At 32.1% G+C, this 24,865-nt stretch overlaps 1 protein-coding gene and 1 long non-coding RNA gene across 2 annotated transcripts; both read left to right on the forward strand.

Annotated features, from left to right (window-relative positions):
• The first annotated feature begins 5,875 nt into the window (after positions 1 to 5,875).
• Positions 5,876 to 12,329, forward strand: LOC148610188 (uncharacterized). Its single transcript, XR_015914761.1, has 4 exons — positions 5,876 to 5,901; positions 6,654 to 6,716; positions 7,450 to 10,593; positions 10,856 to 12,329. It is a non-coding gene; the product is annotated as an uncharacterized LOC148610188 (long non-coding RNA).
• A 10,180-nt stretch (positions 12,330 to 22,509) lies between these two features.
• Positions 22,510 to 24,537, forward strand: LOC148610189 (uncharacterized). Its single transcript, XM_088542383.1, has 2 exons — positions 22,510 to 22,648; positions 23,648 to 24,537. The coding sequence occupies exon 2, from the start codon at positions 23,676 to 23,678 to the stop codon at positions 24,450 to 24,452; it is 777 nt and encodes a 258-aa protein (XP_088398509.1). The 5' UTR covers positions 22,510 to 22,648; positions 23,648 to 23,675; the 3' UTR covers positions 24,453 to 24,537.
• The last annotated feature ends 328 nt before the right edge of the window (positions 24,538 to 24,865 follow it).

Consider the following 24,865-nt stretch of genomic DNA (forward strand, 5'->3'; position numbering starts at 1 on the left):
GTAAGCACATACATAGTAGAACGACGGTCGGACATGTGATACCTGAATAAAAATTAATATGCAATAAGATACGCAAGTTGGTTTCTTTACGTAGCCATGCCTCCTTTGAGAAGTAGAAATTGAGTTATAATTTCAATTTCAACGTAAACGTAACGTCACAAGAACGTTACCAAGTTACTATATGTATTCATATATGTATTCATTCACCTGAAGATCTGCGCAAGCAGTGAGAGTACTTGTGAAATATTTGAAATACAAAACGAAATATCTAGTCGTGTTGAAATTTTATTCGATAACTATATAAATCTGTATACAGGATTTCTATTATTGAACGATATATTTTACTGTATACACACCAACATGCCTGGAGGAAAACAGCTAACAACAGAAACAGATCAACTTCTACCGGTGATGGTGGAAATATCTGGAAAATTAACACAGCTTTTATCTTAGTTAGATACCGCAACCTATATAAAACAGCTAACAACAGAAACAGATCAACTTCTACCGGTGATGGTGGAAATATCTGGAAAATTAACACAGCTTTTATTTCAGTTAGATACCGCAACCTATATATTAAGAGATATCGAAAAACATTCGAATAATGGATTGCAACTCGGTAATAATATCGAAGAAGAACTTTCAAATTTAACTACCGTCATCAATAACAATTTGCGGAATACAACCGGCGACACGATACATCAACCTACATGACCGGCAGAATGGAATGAAGCAAATATAGAAAAAGAAGCTTTCTGCAAGAGAAAACTCATGTGGACGAAATACCGAAAACTATTAAACAACAGGAAACAAGCCTACTCGAAATTATTCAGAAATGAAAAATATGTGGAGACATTTTCCCGTGGTAGTGCCACGAAAGGTAATCAACATCAGGGTAATGGACAAAATCGAAATCGTAAAGGACAAGGTAAGAATACATATGACAAGCAACCTAGTAATACTTCATCCCTACGAAATAGAAAATTTCAAAACAAAGGTTTTAAGTCAATCGGAAATTAGAGCGCTAACAAAAATGAAAGGTACATTCATTTTTTTTAGAGATGAGACCCCAAACTCCAGAACGGGACAAAGACACAGACGAAACACGCCCGAAGGAGAGATACACGTAGATCCGAAAATAATTAATGTGTCACGGCGTGAAATAGACAGACATGAACTTAAATTGTTATTAAAAGGATTTAAAACCACACCAACGCCTACTTCTAACATATATAAATTGGAGGAGGACATACGAAAATTCTGTAGAAAACTAGGATTAGTGGAATTTTTTGCAGATAAAGAGGACGACAATGATGAGTCCTTAATGAAAAATAAATTCAAATTCACTCCGAAACGTAATCGAAATAAATGCCTCGAGCAGTATATTGATAACGTTTCGAATTATCCCCTCCAACTCAAAGAATTTACACGGAATAATCTAGCGAAAGCTGAGAAACTAGCCCTCAAACGATTACAAGAGGACAAAAATATTGTAATTAAGCAGGCCGACAAAGGTGGTGCTATCATAATGGATACCAATTATTATCGGCAATTAGCAGAGGAGCAGCTAAATGACATATCGTTTTATTCCGAGATTCCGGAAAATATTGATAACCGGACAATGAGGAAATTAAAAAAAAACATATTACCAAACATGGAACTTCTCTAACAGATAAAGAAGCAGATGCCCTGACTAATTTTGAGCATCAAACTAGTAATTTTTATTGGCTACCCATAGTCCACAAATCAGTACAAACTCAAAATGCGGTAAAGAAACAAAACACGGAATACGTTAAGTTGAATCCACCTACTGACTTGAAGCTACAACCTATAATAGCAGGCCCGGCTTGTCCAACCAACCGCCTGAGTAATCACGTGGATATTATATTGAAACCGCTATGTAAATATGTTCCCAGCTTTATTCGGGGTGATATTGACTTTTTATCCCATCTACCAGAGAGAACCAACTCAGATTCAATTTTAGTTAGTTTTGACGTAACCAGCCTGTATACCAATATTTCACATGATCTTGGTATTGAAACTATGAGATATTGGATCGGGAAACATAGAGAAGCAATTCCGGAAAGGTTCACTGATGATTTTATATAAGAATCTACTCAACTCATATTGGAAAACAATTTATTCCTTTTTTGATGGGAAACTTACGTTCAAATAAAAGGAACAGCCATGGACACTAAATATGCCCCAACATATGCCAGGATGGGCTATTTGGAGCAGAAACTCTACAAAAATATTGAAGATAGGTATGGAATTCAATATGCAAAAGAATTGGAAGCAGCCTGGAAACGATACGTCGACGACTGCTTCATCATTTGGACCCATGGCAATGTATTGTTAGATGACCTAACGTATATGTTAAACAATATACATTCATCGATTAAATTTACCAGAGAAGTTAGCAGAACTACGCTACCTTTTCTCGATATTATGGTGAAACTCAATGATGGAAAATTGACCACAGATATATTTTATAAGAATACTGACACTCACCAGTATTTAAACTTTCAATCATGCCACCCATCACATATAAAGCGTAATATATCGTATTGGTTAGCTCGAAAAATACGCACGGTATTAACGATGTTGATATCCGAGAGGAAAGGTTGGATGAACTCAAACATTTTCTTTTGAAACAGAAATATCCAATTGCGCTTTTCGAAAATGGAATAAGTAGGGCCAAAGAAATTCCAATACATACTTTACGCGAAATGAGAGATCACGAATCAAAGTCGAGCACAGACATTATTCCTTTCGTGACAACGCATAATCCTTCAAATCCAAACATATTTAATATTGCTAAAGCAAATCTCCCTATTTTATCGAGAAGTAATAAATTGAAGGATTTAATAACTTCCACAACCGTCATTCAAAGTAAACGTCAACCACCAAATCTAAAGCGTTTATTGACTAAAGCAAGATTTGATCCAAACCGTAGTGACGAACCAAAACTTGTGTCCCAATGTAACGATAAGCGTTGTGGTACGTGCAAATAAAATCATCCCAGTACAGATATAACCACAAAAGATGGAACTAAAATTTATACAAATGCAAACATGAACTGCAATAGTGCTAATTTAATTTATTGCATTAAATGTCCTATGTGCAATGAAATCTACATAGGCCAGACTGGGAACACGCTTGCGAAGAGGATGACGGTACATCGGAGTTCGTGAGGAGGCATATAGACAAATTCCGCTCAGCGCCCACATAGATACTTGTGGGCGCTGTAAATTTTTTGTATTTTTTCTTTCTATACAATGAACATAGATAGTGATTCTCTAAGAGCAATAAAGGAAAGAAATTTTATTAAAAAATTCAAGGCGGCATTGAATGGACATTAAAGAATTAATGGCTATTTATAAATCTATATTTAGATTGTCTATTTATTTTTATACTTTCGTTTCCTATTTTTAACGTCACTATGTTGTTCTATTCTATCATAACGTAACGTCACAAGAACGTTACCAAGTTACTATATGTATTCATTTACCTGAAGATCTGCGCAAGCAGTGAAAGTACTTGTGAAATATGTGAAATACAAAATGAAATATCTAGTTGTGTTGGAATTTTATTCGACAACTATATATATATATATATATATATATATATATATATTTACTGAAAAATTCCCAACGATGTTAGAACTGTCAAATTTGCGACAGTGGTTTGTATACGTTTACATATCTTCCTTGTATCAGTTTGATCCGATGGAGCAGTGTAGCGAATAGAGTCGTCACATTCTGAGACGTTTGTATAATATTGATTTGGTGTGACATGCACCATTAATTTGATCCTCTGTCCTACATAATAAAATCTAAATGAACTGTCCCGTACCACCATACATCGTGTACTAAGTTACAGCCCTAGATTAATCCTATGAGGAGGAATTATTTTTATATAGCATAGCTGGCCGAGTGGTCTAGGGCGCTGGACTTTGTGCAGGCGGTGTTGCCATAGATGTCACAGTGGTACGAGTTCGAGTCCCGCGGAGGGAACGACCAAAAATTTACATCGCAAATTTGACAGTTCTAACATCGTTTGAAATTTTTCAGACCTTTCTATACGTTTACATATCATCCCTGTATCAATTTGATCCGCTGGAGCAGTGTAGCGAATAGATTCGACACATTCTGAGACGTATATATATATATATATATATATATATAATCGTCTAAATACCAGTCAATAATTACTCTTACGGGGTGATGGATCGTTAAAAAACGATGCGAAACATAACAATAAATTAAATAAACGTCCAAAATATTTTAAACATCGCCTGAAGATAGTAAAACTGATATATTCAATTTAAATTTTACCATCTGCTGGTGATGTTAAACATATTTAGACGTTTATACACATATATATACAATACATTTTCAAGTCACATCATAGCAATAGAATTGCAACTTTTATTTAGGCTCTTATTTGTTTTTTGCATCGGTCCTGTGGCGATAAATTTTGACCGGTCCCATATTGTGACGTCTGCAACAAATAGGAGTTTCCTGAATCATTATTTTTTCTGTCGCATTTAGATTGGAGTTGTCATGCATATACCTGTCTAACATGGGAATTACAAGGAAGAAAGTTACAGATTATATACCGGACTAACGATTTCAATACTGCCGTTTATTTTTATGACAACAGAGGAAAGCTGAGAGGCTTCTGTAGTTTTCAAACTTCATGCCAAAATATCATGTATAATAAGATCAAAGGCGAAGTTGTGCTTTTCATTAAAGCTGAACAGATAGGTGTCATTGACAGAGACTGGTTATGTATTCAAGGACAGAACTATTATGCAACACATGTATCCAGCTATGAAGGTATATAATATATATAATTTCTAGGTTTACTGAAGTAAACAATGTGTTACTTGTAATTCACTGTAAAGTATGTTTAAACATGACAGAAAAAAAATTGCAAAGAAAAGTCGGTCAACCCTTGCAATCGAGATAATAGTGAGGTAGTGAATATAAAATATATATGATAATGTTGAATTGCATTCACGAAATACTTCACGAAGACTCTATTTAATTGCCGTTTTACCACGGCTGCAATTGTTTTAATTGTTAACCCTACCGGTGCACCTGGTCCATGCTCCCAGTTTTTAGCGGAGTCCGAGTTTCTCATTTACTTTTGTTACTTTGTATGTATGATTTTAGTTACTTCATGTTCTTTGTTATGTATGTCTGTTTTCCATGTCCGGTCTTTGTCCCTGGATTACATTCTTTTGATTACTGCTATAACCTTGGTTCCCTTGATTACTCTTTAAGCACTCGATTTTAAAATTGTCAAATATTGGTAATGTCCTAAGAAGAAACAACGTCATTATGTTTTAAAAACAGAAAAGCAAACACTACGCTATGAATTCATCAACTAGACATTTATGATATATAGATGTACAGTTTTTTTATGTATAGATAGATAAACATATGAACAATTTGAAATATTGTGAATGCGTTAACTGCATGTACAAATTCATATACCCAAGCCCGTAAAGTGTCACAATGTATATTATCTGAATTGCATGTAGAATTCGATACATCGACATTGCTGAAAATGAAAGGGTTAGTCATCAAATGGAAGAACAAACAGTTTGTGGAAGTAAAATGCTATTCTTGTCGTGAGCCATATCTCAACCGAATGGAGTATATAGTTAACAACAGAATTGAAGACATGATTACGTTTAAAAATAAATCAAAGGCTTGTTTACACTCAAATGGCGAATGCAAAATGCCTACCTGTTCTTGCTCACCAATCGGAAACGAGTTCACACGTGCGTACGAGAAAGATGGAGACAGCAAAATGACATTTACATGTGGAGTGATATTCAGAATAGGATCCAAAATCATATCAAAAGTTTAGAGTATGATGGAAACGATGGTAAGAGGGTTATTTAATTTTACGACGCATTGAACATTGAAATTCATTTATCAACTTGTTTACGAAACAAATAACATAACTATATAGCTTTTGTGAGATAGTTTACATTAGTATCCGGCGGCTGAAGAAATAAAAATGTGTTCATGCGTAATAGAAGTATGCAACAATGATGATTTCACATACAAAAAAAACGAAAACAAATACAGTAATAGAATAATATATCAAGTCAAACCATTCTTCATATTAGAAAACACTAATTCAGATTTGCATAGACTGCATTTATATGTTAGTTTATGCATTACATTGAATTTGCTAGACATCTTTTAGATGTTAGAACTTTAGTACGAGTCAAATTCAGACATTGCCGATGGAAAAGTGATTAATGCTGTAGAAAAAGCCAACCAAACAAATGATACTTTTTCAGTTTATATATAATATACAGGCACAAAACAATAATCACTTCTGCATTCAGATCAACACTGCAAATCATACATTTATCTCCTACTAAAATTAATTTAATCAAACCAAATCAAGAACGATAACTCTTGCAAAATACCGATTTCATGTACAAGCTATATATTTGTTATCTCAAAATCGCAACAACCCAATGAAAAACTAAGACCGGTTATGTGATCAGTAACTGTTTCTGAACAAGAAATAAAACTGAATTCAGTGGGTGTTTGACTAACATGAACCACATTTTGTCTGATTTTTATAAAGACTGCTGCTTAAAATATGTTGATCCATTAAAGATTTCATATCTGAAGTAAAAGACACTGTTCATGCAGAAGATACAACATACCAACTTGAACAACGTTTGTATAACTATTCTTGATAAAATCTTAGAATTAATCACATTAAATCACTATTGCAATAAGTCAATTCATCAGATTTTAAAAACAATATAGTGTAGGCTTTGCCTATGTGAATATAAGGAATGAAGTTTTTTTTTTACTTCAATAATTATTTTATTATGCATGTTAATATTGGTAATGTCTTGATCATCTGGAATATGAAAGTAGCTAGTCTTTCTTGAACACCAGATTTACAACAAATGATTCCAAATCACATACGTCATTTTCGACGAACAATTTTGAGCCATTCATGTTTAAGATCTCCTACATCTTTCTTGTCTGTACATGTAGTACTTCACTAACGCTCGGTACCGATAAAAAAAAACTAGCTAGGAAATAGTTTAGATATTTGAAATGAACAATCCATGAAATATCATGAAATGCACGTAAACATGTACTCAAAGGGCAAAATTACAATAATTTGTTTTTACCAGTGATTAGACGCTTTTTAGGCAAACCCATGCAAGCAGGGCATTTGCGTTGTTAAGTCTTGGTTTTTAATGTTGAATTAATCAGCAAATTGTATCTTTGATTATCTAAGTTATCCTTTTACTTAGTTTGAAATATGTGGAAATATGTATTAAATAAAAACAAAACATTAAAACGATATTTTTCAAAGCACATCATAATTGAAAAACGACCAACCGATGGCATCGTTTCATGTAAACTGATAAACACTTTTTTTTCTTTCTAGGACAAAGAGAGATATATGTATACGTACATTGCATTCTTTTATTGTTCATAATGGTAATCGCTGTTATGTTTGTGCTCTCTAGGATTATATTAGGTAATACTCATTTTAAGGACTTGTATGTCTATAGAAAGATTCTTATTCACAACTTTCTAAGTTTATTTATCTTTTCATTTGTACAAGAAAATGCAACGCAATAGTGTTTATATTGAATTGGAGAAAATCTTAAATTGCTCAAGTTAACCGAAAATCCATGCTTACAACAGTGTCTTGAACATCCTGTTGCTTTTTTGCTAAGAATGTTAATAATACTAAAATTTGCCGGTGAGGTAGACATTATGATGTATATCCTCATACATCTTTTTGCTTTAATAAATCCTAAAAACAATTCGTTATAAATAACGACGTAACAGGACTCCAATTACCTAATAATTGACATTGCAAAAATGGTAAATTAATTCATATTATTCAAATACAGTCGAACTTAACTCGATCGAACTCGGATGGCTCGAACACCCGAAATTTCTCGAACACAATTCAAAGTACCAAAAATTTCCCCTATATAATCAATATGAATAACCTTGGATTTCTCGAACACGCGAACTGACTAGTCGGTCCGTTCGGTAATAAATCTTAGAGAATAACCCCCACTAACTCGATCTCGTCTGCCATTTTGTCAGCTTGGGTAATAAGAGGTGTGCAAAACTGAAACCCTATCTGTAATCAGTGTTATTTAAGTTCATTACAGGTAAAATGTAAAAATTACTAAATAGGTAGTTTTGATCTTAACATAGTATTGAAGTTCGAGAATGTTTTCCGAAGTCGGCTTGATGAAAGCAAACTAAGATGAAAACAAGTTATTGACTAAGGAATTTGAACTCTGAACATTTTTAAAAGCAAACACAATATTTTTAATGTCCACAAGTCAACATAATCTTCCAAAAGCGAATGAAAAAGATCCTTGAACTAAAAACTTCGTAGGGAGTAAGCAATTTCTAACGATAAAGTCAAAATCGGACCTGCAACGAAAAAATCCAAAATTCTACAAACTTCGATATCTTTAACTTCCGATAACTCGAACACTTTTCAGTGGTTACTTGGAGTTTGAGCTACCGAGGTTGACTGTAATATTAATTATCAAAACGTTTTGATTCACCTCTTGATTGGAAAATGTTTCAATATAACTAGGAGCGCAATTTGCACTGTCAGTTTTTTGCCATTTTTAAAATCTGGAATGAGAATGAAAGATATATCAAATGTTTGAAGAGTTGGTAATTATTTCGGTTAAACAAGTGTGGACAAAACTAACTTTTAACCATTTTTTTTTCATATGAAAGTACATATGAAGAATCGCCAAAACCACACAGATACGTTTTTGTCGATAAACCTCATAAGATCAAAACCAGTGATGTCTGCATCTGTAAAAAAAAGAAAGGCCATTGTTTTCCTCTTTATTATCGTTAGAACACAATAGTGCTTGATTTTCCATGATGAAGACTTAATTTTCATTACAAAGATATAAAGAAATATCGAGAAATGTATTATTTTTAGCCATAATTTGTATAAAATTCCTTGTTGATAATTGGATCGGCAAACTGATTTGATCTAAGAAATCATTAGCAATAGGTAGGGAAAAGCCAATGATTTGTGTTTTATTTTGACGTTCAACACGACCAAGTCATATTCGTGATCGTAGTCGTGAACATTTTTTTGTAAACGAAAAATTGAAAAGAAATGCACTACATACAATGTACAACAACACCGCATGTCGCATAATTATAACCATAACTTCTTAAACATTTATCATATAATGATTTAGATAAATCAAAAGTTAAGCCATGAGGACTTTTTTATCTGAATTCGTACATGTATATGTAGCAATATAAGTCGTCTGCTGCTGTGCTAAAGGCAAAAAAGGGCAACATTGTAAACATATGATTTTAAATAATCCTTCATGATAGTGCACAGATGATATGCACAATAAACAATTTAATTATTTACTTGCATGTGCTATCCATCTTCTGTCACATGGCTTCAGTAACATTTACTGGCGCACTTGCTATTTTTGAGTCGGGATTTTATTTCAAGTCAGATGTCATCCGCATGTTATTGATACAAATATTTTTAATGAATTTCACATTACAAATACCTGTGCTTTGTCTCCCCGCAAACACAACCTCCCCCTCCTAAATCTGACCGCTGTGAAAACAAATTTACACAATTAATGTAGCTTTTTTTAACAAAATTTGAACGAGCAATGACAATAATGATTGTGATGTGGCATCAACATTTGTAAATATTTACCCATGAGCCCGACGCTACAATACCTTCAAAATTTCCGCATACTTTTATAAAAAAGAAAGGAGATTAGATCCCAAATGTGATTGTGATGCAAATGTTTTTTAATTCGATCAGTTTTTGTTACTTCACAGTTATTAGAAAGGGGAGTATTTTGATTGTATACATCGCTTTTAAAACTCGAGTACTGTGTACCTCGTCGCCAATAAAAACGACTAAAAATAGGATTGTTAAACTTGAATGTAGTCTTTCACATTTATATAAAATGGTTGTTGAGCCCAATTTTCTATGATTTTATATATTGTAGAATAGCCAATAAATTTATTTTTCAAAATTTACGATAGTTAGAAATTATTCTTCTTCTTGACTTCAATCACCATGCTACAAAATATAATATTTACGATAAATATAACCAATGCTAAATATTGCCTAAAATGTAAATTACAAATAAACACTAAACAGCGTCAAAATGCCTACATCTTTAATGTTATATCTTTTGTACGTACATATAAGGATTCAAAAATCTACACCAACTGTTTACAATTAGGACATTTAACTGTGCTTTCACATTATATCCCCTTCGGGTTTGCCCTTTTCTCACATTTGCTCATTTTTAAAAGCTAAGAAAGTTACTATTTTCACAATAACAATATTTGTAAATTTAACATTTTCAGGACCATGTCATAATGTTAATGCTAATGTTAACAATTAAGACAAACGAATGTTACCTACAAAGAAAACATAACTATTTATTTAGGTTCAGTAAATAATTTCTATGAAATTTTCTTACAGACATAGAGACAGATAAATACGGTCCCTGTCTAATAAGTACATATGACTTAAAAAAAGGTAAATTTGATATCAGTCTTCTCTTTTACTAATGTATAATTGAAAAGGACAATGCAAATAAGCAGTACATACATGAATACATGAATATCCTTTACATATAAATGTTTCTTACCAAAAATGAAAACTGATAGAAAATGTGTACCAACAACTTAAGTTACAAACAGTAATATCGTTAAAATTATATGCCGTAATATTGACATCACGTTTTAGCTTTAAATTAAGAAGTGGCCACATACTACAATTCACAATAAATATTTTACAGATTAGCAATGTTTAGTAGAAAATACTAGCAGCGGCCTGCTTTGTGGTGTGAGGTTTCCTAGTCGTTCATTGAAGACCAATGGATGGCCTTGGGCTGACATTTTCATTCCGGTGGGATTTTAGTCGATTAGACATGTAGAACAATGTATTTACTGGTGTAACAAGCTCATGTTTATCTAATTTAAAGTCAATACAGTATTATTTTATGTACAATTGTACTGTGTAATGTATTTAATGTATTATTGCTGTAATTGGATTCTAATCTATATATCATACATTTTTCTTCAAATCACTCTGAAAGACACATGTTCTATGAAATAACTCTCTAAAGCAGGGAAGATTATAAAAGTGCATTGAAAACTAATATTTTTCAATGAAATTTTCATTTTCATACAGAAAATACACTCGGTGAAACAAGCGAATGAAACGAAGAAATAAATAGATTATCCTTTATTGTATTGATGTGTTAGGCAAATTTAACATAGAAAAAATATAATATTAATTATCATCGACCGATTTAAATCACATTAACGTGTTTAACATCCATCTTAATGGTTGTGTAAACAGATAAAATATTACTGAAGTCACAACTCCCAGTTGTTTTGAATTATTTTGTATTCCTTTTGAATTTGTGGTAAAATTTCAGTTTTTGTGTTTGTTTTCGTTTTTGTTTTTGTTTTTTTTTGGGGGGGGGGGGGTTTTGTTTTTTTTTTTTTTTTTTTTTTTTTTTTTTTTTTTGTTTGTTTGTTTGTTTTTTTTTCTTCCGAAACTGGCAAAACAGATTAGAACGTAATATTTATATTCATAATACCTGAAATTATGTTTTGCATTATGTTTCCGTTTAGTTTTCTTCATCTCAATATATGTTGTCCATATTTTTATAACTATCATATCAATGTAGCTATCTGTGATACTAAAGAGCATATTTTTATCTATATTTTTTTTTATTTTAATAGATGTTTTATGAATCAATGAATTTATGAATCACATGTTTAAGTACCAGTCCACATAATTTTCAGACACCACCAATGTTAAAGTGATGTAGAAATAACCCACCAAACAAATGAAGCCTTTTCAATATATATATATATATATTTAGGTCTGAAAAATTCCCAACTCGTACCGCTGTGACATCTATGGCAACACCGCCTGCCTAGCTGGTCGAGTGGTATAGGGCGCTGGACTTTGTGCAAGCGGTGTTGCCATTGATGTCACGGCGGTACGAGTTCGAGTCCCGCAGAAGGTACGATCAAACATTTGCATCGAAAATTTGACAGTTCTAACATCGTAGGGAATTTTTCAGACATATATATATATATATATATAAAGTCGGTGGATTTTTGTCGTACATAAATCACATTCTGTCTGATTTTTATGAATACTGCTACTAATATATATATATATTTTTTTTCATTTTTACTATTACTGTTTGTTTGAATAAAATGTAGAAACAATATTTGTCATTTAATAACTGCATTCTTTTCCTTGGGCCATGATTAAAATTGAAAGTTTTGCATGGTGGTAAATGACTAGCAAAACATTTTTTTTTTATTTTTAAATTATTTATATGCAATTAAAATGAATAACTTTTCGCCAAATCATCTTAACATCCATGATTTAGAATTTAGAATAAAGATAAACTTGATGTCCTGTTTAAACAGAAAAATTTGAATACAAACAAATTAAATTTTGCCTCTTAATACGCTTTTTACTATCAATGGTTTAATAAGAGGAGCCATACTTCTGGAATGATATTGATAATTGCCGCCTGAGCAGGAAAAAAATTCTAGCAGGAAGCAGGAGAGTATTCACAAAATAACAATCAGCTGGTGTTATCCGATGATGATCGACATCTAAACATGGATCTCGATCGCATATGTCACCATCAAATGGACATACAAAAATGATTAATTTTCAATGCATTATCACTGTGATAAATAATGTCAATTCAATATGTCTTTTGTAGAATCTCTTTGGGTAAACATATTATAAAATTACATATGCTTTTGTTAATCAAAACGTAAGTTTCCTTTTTTATGTACTCCAATTGTCAACAGTACCGCATTCTGTAATCCACAAAAATAATACTACAAAAGACGATGTTTGACTGTGTTTGATGTTTTCAAATTTTGTTGCTGCAATTTTCCGTATTTGGTTCACCAGCACTTGTGGAAGTTTAAAAAAATTACATTGCATCACTGGTATCACTGGCGACTTACGAATTCCTGAAACTGCTTAAAAATATTCTTGTAATTTCCTAATATTGAGGTCCCAGTATATCAAGTGGAAACAAACATCTATAAGGAAACTATATTAAATATAAAAATTAAAAGTCTCGACATTCGTCAAATATATCATGTCCATCAATTAAATCTATCTCACTCGACTCAAGCGTCTATGAACATCCGTGAGTTCCTTAACCTTTTTGTTTTATGATCCCCAATGAAAGAATATTTTGTAAGATAATGTTTCATGATGTCTCTGTTATTTGTTAGTACTTCTTAAATGCTGGCTTTTCGCTCGATCGTCAGATATCGTGGGCACACCTGGAGCAAGATCTATGTGAGCGTATGTCATCAATTGGCGTCCATCTGCTGTCGACCGTAACGTTTTATTTTTTTTATTAAAGATCTTCTCCTCTGACAACACAATTCGTAAATCCTTCTATAGATGAAATAATCCTTACGATTAGGCATACAGTAGTCTTTTTGGAGTTGAAATTGTAGGACACATCCTTTTTAGAGTTATAGCCCTTAAAAGACAAAAAAAAAAGACTTTTTATTAGTTTGTTGCCAATATTTTGAAAACGTTAATAGATAAAAAAAATTAATTGATGAAATGATCCTCACGTTGAGGCCTATCTTAGTCTACAAGATGAAAGTTATTGTACGATTTCTTTTTATTGTCATTGAAACAGAAAATAAACCACTTTAGTAATTCAGACTCCTAGGAGCCTCTTGTATTTTGTTATGATGTATACATTATTTATTTCCTTGTTTTAACGTTATTGGCTATGATGATTCGATTTTGATTTCATTGTGTTGTACAAGTCTGATACATCGTTATTGTTTACCATATTTTTTTAACATTACTTGAGACTTCATGAGTTTAATTAAAAACCTTCGTATAGGTATGTCATTTTTAAATGAAATAATGATTTAAAAGCATATACAGAATAAGAACAGAAAAACAAACAAAAATAACACATGCATCTAAAATAAATTTTAAATAATTTTTTTGCTTTTATTTCAAAACCTAACATCCCGCAGTTTTTTTCGGAAAATAGTTCTCTCCAAACTTTTGACTTTTCAGCTCTCTACACAACTTTACCACATGATGAATTAAAATTCCGTTTAAGACGACTTATTTGCTAATATTTTGCTGTTTCAAAAATATATGTTGTTCTTGGTTGCAAATCTGCACCTTTTTGCAGAAGGGCAAAAAGTGCTACACAGAAAAGCAGGTTTGCAATATCTTGGTTTTGATTATGAAGTAGATATGTGTTTAGTAATTTTATTGTTACCCTTATAATCTCAAGTCATTGCCCCTTGCATATGTATTCAACAATTTGATCTTTACAATCTATTCATTACAAAATACGAAAATTAATATATATCGTTAACAGTTGAAAATAATTCCCTAAGACTTATATATAATGAACAGGATTATCATCCATTTCGATTACAGTCAGCCCTTCATTTATTCATTTGCTAAATCTTGTATTTCTTCATAATGTTCCGATCCTGACATCTCACTTTTAACTGGGTCTTTGTATGGGTCAGTTGCTCGACTGTACTTCTACAGGGATGCAAGATATCTTGAAAAATACACATTAAATCTCTGAAAGTTATGTAAAGCTGAAAATGGCATTGTTCATATACGCCATTTTCATCCAATCAGATCAAATTGATAAAAACATATTTTGTTATTTCATAACTCAATGTGTTTAAAGTGTAACAAACTTGTTGTAGACCGAGACATGAACACAAGTCATTCTGTCTGTTTCTATTTTATCTATCGTGCATGCATACGACTTGCTAATGTATTCCTTATTACATGTTTATCAGCCAATTCCAATTTACTCTTAACGAAATGCAATTCCTGTTAAAGGAAAGAGCAAAAGATTATTTATGATGAATAACAATAAAAACTTTGACACCATGCAGCTGAAATAGAACAAAGTGGATGTCTATCAATTTGTATCAAAACAGATAGTCATTTTATTAGAAAGTTCTACAAAAATGCCAGTGAGGAACTTTCACTCTTAAAAAAGACGTCAAGTAACAGTCATGTAATAGACAGGCATTTCCCAGTGCCGACAACAAGATTTACGGAGTTGTCATGTAAAATAACTAACAGGAATTTTAAGATAAAACGCATAATCATACATATATAAGCTTTGCTGTCATAATACTTGGTGCATAATATACAAGATATAATGTTAACTTACACTCAAGCATTACTTGTTCTTCCTATCCCGTTTGCACAAACCAAATCATCAAATGCATATATTTTATATAGTGTTTATTTTTTTCCAAATCTACCATTTTTAAGAGATTCAAAACAACTGAAAATGGATATCTCAAAATATGCAATCTGATAGACAAATAAATAGACCTACCGATAACCTGTTTTCCAGAGAGCTCTTTGACAAGGCATACAACTTCATATCAGTAGTGTTTTGTTTTTGTTTTTTGTTTTTGTTTTTTTTTTTTTGGTAAATTGCACCTTTTCATGCACTATTTGTTCTCCTCAATGAGATTAGTTTTATTAATATCAGAAACAATTCATTTTTACTACAGTAGTCATAAAAGTCAAAAAATAAAAACCAGACACCAGGCTGTGGAAAGTTTAAAAATAGAATCAAATGTAAAAGGCATGTTTAAATTTTAAGTCGTGTGTTGTACATTCATTTAGAGATATGCTAACAATATCTATTTAACTTACAAAGGTAATAGAGAAAATCGGACAATGAACATAACATGGCAATACTCGACGTAACAATTGTATTCTGATGACAAAATTTATTTAATTAATTTCGATTTATCTCCCTTTGTTCATGGAATACAGTCAACGTTTGACCACTACGATTTATCTCCCCTGGTAGTTTGCTTTATAACTAAAATTGGTGGAGCAGTATATATAATTATTTTCAATTAACAGACAGATCTTTATAACATAGATGATCTTGTAAAATTGAAGTTAAATCTCATAACTTTTTTTTTCAAACGCTTAATATTTTGCACTTTTCTGTAACAATCACATATACTGTAATTATATTTAGTGCAAGAACTTATTTATTTTGGTTACAGTACTTGAATAGCCAACGTACGGTCTCTAATTATACATGTAATTGATATAAATGTAATTATTTAAAAATGTATGAACTGATGAGCATTAACTGCCATTCATGGTGGCGGCTCAGACCGTATTACTTTCTTTCTGTACTTGTTAGGCTGGACTGATTATCAAGATAAAGTGATCTTAATTGTTCAACAAATAGGGTGAGGACCAATTGTAAACCCCCTTCCCTGGTCCGTCTTTAGTCAAAATGAATTGCATTGTTTGCTTTGGATCCCTAAATTGTACACATAGGGCCACTGTAACCTGTTTGAATTCTACCATATTATTTGAAAATCTTTGGTTTCTGTAGCGTTATTATACAGGACAGTTGGATTTGACTAAAACTTGTTTTTCATTAAGTTGGTGGTAACAAGAAAGTTCTACATGTATATATATCATTACTTTTGTCATTTTCTTGACAATATAAAAAGGTTTTCTGAACCAAACGGTCACGTGACGTCTTTGCTGAACCTCAAGAATAAATTCTTAATGAATAAACAGCTGCTTAATGATCTGAAAGGTTATAATCCAATCAAAATATGACTATAAGAGTATCCTCCCCATCTTTTATTAGTCCCATTTTATCGGCACATCACGCTTTGCTAATAGAATAGCCATTACCCTATAAGATTTTCCCCTATAATGCTTGATTACCTATTGTATTATTTAATTGTTGTATCGTTATTTGTTGACATTGTTAAGTAAAGCTTCAGATACTTCCGTATGGCTGATCAGTTTGCACCTTTCTGTTAATCAATCCTTTGTAGAAACTATCACCAAACTATACAGTTGATGATATTCAAAGACTAAACTTACTGTACATTGTACGTACTAGTATTTGTGCATGTTACACAGTGGATTTTATTTCTACCCCTAATTTCAGGGGAAATACTCGAGAATTATCATAGCAAAAATATACGTCGATAGATTTAGTTCAGTAGGTAAGCAATCATCTAAGAATGCCAGCAAAAAATCTGTATTAAAACGACGACTCTGCCACGAACTTTCCAGTTTAAAGACCATATTTCGGGTTAACTTAATTCAATTCATTAAACCAGTTTTAAAATGATTGAATATCTCACAACATAACTCATGCTTTTATAATTCTAGAAAAGGATGTGCTCAATTAGGATTTGTATCATAGAACATCAGAAGAATGATACTTAAAATATTAAGAAGGGGATTTAAGCTTCAGAACCAACAAAGACTAAACTGAAACTACGCTGGAATATAGCCACTATAGTTCTGCTAAAAGATACATTTTTATTCAACCCGCTCGTTTTTTTTGTTTTTTTTTGTTTTTGTTTTTGTTTTTGTTTTTTTTTTTTTTTTGGGGGGGGGGGTGGGGGGGTTGTGATATCGGATTCCTAAGCTTATTTATGAGACAAGATTCAATCAAATCTTAGTCAAGGGATTTTTTTTATTTCTTATATTTTTCTCGTTCTAAAATAAATGCAATATGTCTGTAGATGATTTTCATCAAATTTATAACTGAAATTTGCTTGATTGGATGCATGAGTGTCGCCGTAAACTAAAATGTTATCTATTTTGGATAAATCTGTCAAACATTCAAATCGAAAGTCGTGTCAAAAAGAAGATAACGTGAGAAGATATCTGATGAGCTGCAGGTGTGTTCGAATTGTTTACAACTTTTAAATAATATCATATCAGCTCAGAACTAAAAAGTCAGTCATTTTATTTATAGTATTTTTGCATATCATAATATTATTATCGTTGAGCTCGATGCCAACATTTTTAACTTGTACAAACTGGTGACAATCATATCCATTGTCCATTGTGACCGCTTTTCTTTCATAGGCACATGCACTGGGGGTTGGGGCGATAGTTTTGACCTCCCTTTTCCCCGAGAACCAATATTTTTTTTCCGACTCATTAATTTAAATAAAATTCGTATTTGTGTCGGTTTCTGTCCATTTTAAATATGTAGAACCCATAAATGTGTCCGGCTCCACAAACATGTCCGATTCCATTAAGGTGTCCGGTAATACGTCACACAAAACTAATACTTCATTAGAGTTCATTGTCGAATAGTTATGCTATAAATAAACAATGTCAGATGGGGTGCTCTTGTTTCGGACAATGACACAAAATTCAGCCGGGCCAAACGGTTGGAACATTCCTTCTCGGTCATAAGCTTCTCGTAGGTAGAGTTTAGTTTAACAGAAATTGTGTTCAACCAGAACCGGTATATTTGTTGTGTTCTACTTTTTGTGTATTTATTATTTTAAGATGTATATATTAATTGCAATATCTGTACAGGCTGACCGGCGCAAATGAGTTTTCAATTCTGAAGCAACTAAAACAATTTTAAAAATGTAGGTGGCGGAAATTGATTTTCAAGAGTTATGTCCCTTACCCTAAGTCTACCTCCTTAACAGTAGGATTGATTACAACATAGGCGGATCCAAGTTCCCTTGGGGCCCGCTCCCTTATCAATTTAAATTTTAGATGAAGATAGCATATTCTTGTGTGTAAACGATTGCATTAAAATGTGTTTCTCATGGATTTTATTGTACCTCCTAGCTCTCCATTCTTTGGATCCGCCACTGTCTACGACTGTGACTCAAGTTTGATGATTTGACATGCAGTCGCTAATTTGAAATTGAGGCTGGAAAAGCCAATCAGCAGTTCGTAGTTCAATCATATTGCAGGATGTAGGGTAGTAATATGTTCATTCGTCTAGGCGTTCCTTGTAATTAGAAAACACACCTGAGTTTTACGCAACGTTGCGAATTTACTATTTGAGATGCAACGTAAGTATTGTGTGATATGATGTCATTCGTAATCAGAATGGTGAATTTTAATTGAAGAGTTTAATTTCAGCAATTTACAACAACAAACTTGTTTTCAGATACGTTTGAAGTTGATTCCGATTCTTTTATCTTTTATCTCAAGTTTTACCATTTGTTTTGCAGTTTGCCGATTCAGATGTAAAAATTCAAACAAACGATATAAATTGATTCAGTACACGGGTACTTTGATTTTCATTTTCTTTACACCAGTTCGTTTACGGTGATGTAATTACCGGAGTTGTTTCTCAACATTGCTTTTAATAATTCAATCACTTGGTTAAAGTTCAAAATAAAATTTCACATTTAATAAGTACAGCATCTTGTTGTTGTAAGTCGGTTGGAGACTGTCGACTGTCGAAATATCTTTCTTTCAAATGCATTGTTTTACGAAATTTTGGACTTTATATACTAGGTGTGAAAAAAACAAATAAACTGCAACTTTTTATGGTAAATTTAAAATAACTTTTTTTACTTATATTTAATTCTATAAATCAACATTATTTTTAAAAGTTTTAAACAGTATATACAAATCACTATTCATTTATATGCATGACACAAGTATACAAACTTAGAAAAGGGGAATAATTTAAACCAAACTGGCATGCTAAAATAACAATTTTGTTTCTGGGTAAAGGGAGATAATCAAATTAATCGAAATAACTAAAACAATGGCAATGTCAATTTCGAGTAATGTTAAGTTATGTTCGTTGTCTGATATTCGCTATTAAAAAAGAAATATAAGTGATTACTTTTGGGTTTAACATGCATGGAACACCTCTCTCTCTTTCTTTTTTTTTTGGTCTTTCATTTTCAATAAAACACAAATACTCCATACTTTAAGGTGGTGGAAACCCAAATGCGACAAGAATGAAGCAGATAAAACATTAATAAATCGACTTCCGAATTTGTAATGAAACCTTAATTGACTGCTTATCCCTGCATTTATTTTTCTTATGGAAAGCAAAAAAAAGTTTTCTTGTGTGTATTGTTTAACATTTTCGTCGTTGTTCAATCATTTCACAGTATAAAATACATTATGACGAACATTGATGCATACATGTACATGATATTCTAATACAAGAACAATTGAATTACATGTTCCATGATCCCATTGCATGCAGTTGTATAATTTCAAACGCTTAATTGCAGGTTACTTGTAAATCCATAATATTTATCAACTTTTGAAATAAAACATGTATTTTAAATGCTATGAAGTGCACTGCTACATATTGATATGGACAGGGAAAGATACTAGCAATGAGCAGACTTGTGGTACACTTTCAAAAGGTCAGAGAGGAGGTTTCACGATTCCTGATTGAGTCGTATAAAGATGTTTATATTGGTTAACGCGCCATTCAATACTTTCTTTTATTTACCAACTACCCAAAATACGTTAAAATACATGTCAAAAACTGACCAATTGATATGAATTCAAACAGGGCATCTATAGAGGACCAATATGAAAAAGAGGGCCAATATGGACCACACCAGTACGGCATCATAATTTCCGGTCATTTTGAATTAGATATTCTCACTTAATTATCCTGCTGGATTATGTATGCATATGTACCTAAACATGTATATAATTAACCAAAAAAATAAGAAACTAAGAATAAACTAAGAAAATTTTATTTTGATTTGGCATGTCATTCAAATACAATCATAAGCTCTATAGAGCTGCAGACTAATAAAAAAAAAAACATACATTACGTACCATAAACAAGACAAACTAGAACGAAAGGATGTGTACATAGAAATAAAAAAAAAAGAATCCAACATTATTATGATATGCAAACCAATAATTTATTACCCCTGGCAACACTATTGTAATGTCTAAGACAAAAGAGCATAATACAACTACAATTGCACTTTGTATATCTAAGATGTGCTTTCAGAATAGTGTTATTTCAGAAACTTTGATCACCAGGACTAAAAGCTGCAGAAACATCTTTCATTTTACACTAAAAAAGATATTTAAGACTGATTAATGGAAATAAACCTGCATGTTCTTGGCAAAACACGAAAACAACTGTTCAACAAAACATGTAGTTGAGTTGGTTAATAAAGTTGTCAAAACATATGTAATTTCATATTGGCCCTGTTACAGGTTTCGCTCAATCATATTGGCCTAAACAGTCGTGTTGGCCCTCGGCGATGCCTCGGGACCAATACGACCGCCTCGACCAATATGACAGACCTCAAACCTGTAACAGGGCCACTATGAAATTATGTATTTATCAACATATACATTTGTAGTAGCAGTGCAATAAATTCTAACACTAAAAGTTGTTTATGTTGTATTTATTTGTTTAGCTAAGACACTATGACAAATTACCCTGAGAATCAAAGAAACCCTTCTGCTTGTTTTCTGAGTCAGAATTGAGAAACTATACAATATCCAATTAAATGTCATTTGTTAAAGAGTAATCAAGGGAACCGAGGTTTTAGCGGTAATCAAAAGAATGTAATCCAGTGACAAAGGCCAGACATGGAAAACAGACATACACAACAAAGAACATAAAGTAACTGAAATAATACATACAAAGTAACAAAAACAAATGAGCAAACTGACGAAATCAAAACAAAGTTATAAAACAGAAAAAAAATGTTACAAACATGGAGACGTAGCTTTCAAAATACTAGAACTAAGATCCCTGTAACAAATACTCAATTATGATACAGAAAAGTGTGGTATTTAAAACGGCCCTAAAATAACAAGATGTTGTAAATTAATAAGGGGGGAAGTTTGGAGGAAGGTCAATTCCATGCTGGGGAAAATTTGGCTCGACCTTTTCACAATAATGATGAGCAATTAATGACATTAGATGATTGGTCAACTAATTATTGATAATTTATTATTTTAGCACTTTTCAAAGATTTCTAATTGAAAATATTTCTGAAGCAAAACACATGCTTTTCCACTACTTAAAGATGAATAATAAATTCCCCAAATAACTTATTTTCATGCACGTAACAATAACATGTGTATCTAAAAATAGAACTCAGCATCCATCCCCAGTGAACACTTGTTACATGTTATTTCTCTTCTCAAAAATAAATTACCATACATGTGGTTCCCTCCATTAAATATCAATCTAATCAGAAAACATAAATTATTTTATTTTAAAATAAAATGTGTTTGGTGTTCCGCCTGAATTCAGAATTTTATTATCATGCATAGTGGGGTACATAAAGCGTTGCAGAACCTATATGTACATATAGCTCCCTTATCCAATGATTTCTCTTTCTGTACGGAGAGATGTACTTAGAGTCCGGCTAATATGGGCTGTTCAGAATTTGCTTGTCTGGGTACAATTAATAATACAAACAGCGATCGTCATTTAGGTCTTTCCGTTGACTGTCTTTTTTCATCTATAACAACAGGAAGGGATGACTTCGTGATTACATATATCTATCCGCTGGTTTTTCCCTACATTTTAATTTTGGTTATGCGAAATGTTTTGAATCACTAAGATGACAACGAAGAAACATCTCAAATTCTCCGGATCCTCGTCGTAAAGTGTGTCCGGAAAATCACAGGATTACAGGAAGGGCTGTTTGACAAGGAAGAGCTTAAAATCTATAAAACATGGGCTACACTGATGTATTACTTCTATCTGATGTTAAGCGTTAAAGAGGTAAAGTTATTAATTTTATTTCATTTGCATTTCATTTGCATTTCTTTCTTTTTTGGTTTTCTTTTTAGTTTATTATTTTTATTTATGTTTGTTTTTTCTCATTTGTGTGAACATATTGTACTAGAATCGTCACAATTCTATGCATGAGGAAAAAACCCAAAATATTTTCAGGATTTTTTTTAATAAAGGTCTGAAAAATTCAAAACGATGTTAGAACTGTTAAATTTGTAAAAAAGCAGTTTATTGAAAAATAAATGTTCAAGACCTGTCTTTTACATTTGTATTTTCTTGCCTCGCCTTTAAATATCTTTTTTTTTTAACATTTGAGATCGTTTACTTTTTTTTTCTTTTGTATCTCGATCCATTTGATTAAATGGTAGGATGAGAATAAAATGAATACAAGTCGTTAAATTCAATGTTTTTTGGGTTAAAAAAAACCTTATACAAAAACCTTGTATACATAACGTCGTCTAAAATCCATCTAGCTGCAAAATCGTAGCTCTTGAACTTTTTTTTTTTTTGATTTTGCGATCTAACGTTAAGAAAAAACAAAAAAAAATAGTTAGAGCTACGTTTCGCAGCTAAAATCCATCGTAATCGTTTAAAACAAAACCTAAAATTTCGAAAACTATTACATATAGAACGGGTTTATGTAACATTACGACTTGGTTGTAATTGTAATAGATAAAAATCTGCATTTTCAAAATACATTTGTAAATCTTATTGCAAAGTTGCAAAAAATTATTCATCATACAAGATATTAAAATGGTAATACTGCAAGAATCAGTTAGCACAGTAAATTTTGAAATTATAAATCATTGCATGATTTATTATAATCTGTTTATGGATATAAAAAGTGAAAAGCTTTTCAATTTACTGAAAATTTTAATTTTCCAGAAAGTTTTCTCATGATAAGACAAGTTCTGTTTCTAGTCAATCAATATTAAACTAAAATAAAAAGTCGGCTCCGCCAATTGCATCCTTTTTTTTCTTTGGCAGATCAGAGATTCAGTACACAATTAAGAACATGGCTTCAGGGGACATTAACTTCATGGATGCTCCAGTTAAGCATATCATAACTGTCAATAAAGAAAGAGCTAACTTTACAGGAGCAGTTTTTTTGCCTACTGGCGAGCTTCTTGTTGCTGAAAGAGATCACGAGCGTCTACTTCTGTTCGCTGATGACTTTTTTTATTTACAAGAGTTTAAGCTTCCTAACAGGCCGTATGATATAACTATTGGAACAGACGGGAAACTATATATCACTATGCACAAAAATAAACTCCTTAAATGCGAAATCATTGGGGACGACATCAATATTCTGGATACGTACGATGTCACAGCATCAACGTTCAATATAGGACTCTACAAAGATACACTTATCACTACCTGTCAAGATTATTTCAAAATTTTAGACACAAACGGAAAAGAACTAAAGTCGTTCCGTAGACACAGCGGCGAAGAATTGTTAGCTGTGTCTTCCAGTCTGGGAAGATTTTATCACAAAAATGGTCATGGAGAATTAGTAGGGAGGAAAATATCAGATTCCAATGAAGTGTTCAACTTTAAGGATAAATCTTTGAGTGGCATTAGCGGCATTGCCATTGATTGCCAAGGTAACGTCTATGCAACTGGCTACGAAACCAAAAATTTAGTCCAGATTTCAAAGAACCGTCGTAAGCACAGAGTTCTAATTGAAAAATTTGACAAAATTACCAAACCAGGTAACATTATGTTTCATCCGATAAAGAACATGTTCGTCATTTTTGCTTATTCAGATGTTTTCGAGGTGTATGAGTTTTGAATCTTGGTAGATTGAAAACTGACAGAACTGCATGAATTATTAGCATCATTATTTGTATTGCGTTATTAATAAATACTAATACCAATGTCTTGTTTTATTTGAATGTTTAGTATAATTTAGTTTAATAGACCTTTCTCCTATTCTCGACTTTTACTTTGTATTTTTTAAATTTTGAGCAAAAAGAAGTTCAACCCGACAGGATGATTCATTGTCCGGTTGAAGCAATGGGCAGTGTACTTCAAATTCAAATATGTGACTTACTGAAGCTATGGTATTTCAAATAACTTATTTCGAAATATTTAGCTACTTACCGAAGTGAAAATAGTTGAAGTTTCAAAGAACTTCTTTTCCCCAATCAGACCGCCAACTATTGGTGGGTTACGTCCCTTTGAAAAAAACTTCTTGACTTCCAG

Source organism: Perna viridis, chromosome 8, assembly GCF_037379345.1.
Source record: "Perna viridis isolate PV_CMFRI_1.1 ecotype Kerala chromosome 8, ASM3737934v1, whole genome shotgun sequence".
NCBI classification, from domain to species: Eukaryota; Metazoa; Mollusca; class Bivalvia; order Mytilida; family Mytilidae; genus Perna; species Perna viridis.

What these genes read in the sequence shown, in the direction of transcription:
- LOC148610189 (XM_088542383.1), top strand. Translation starts at nt 23,676, where the DNA reads ATGGCTTCAGGGGACATTAACTTCATGGATGCTCCAGTTAAGCATATC.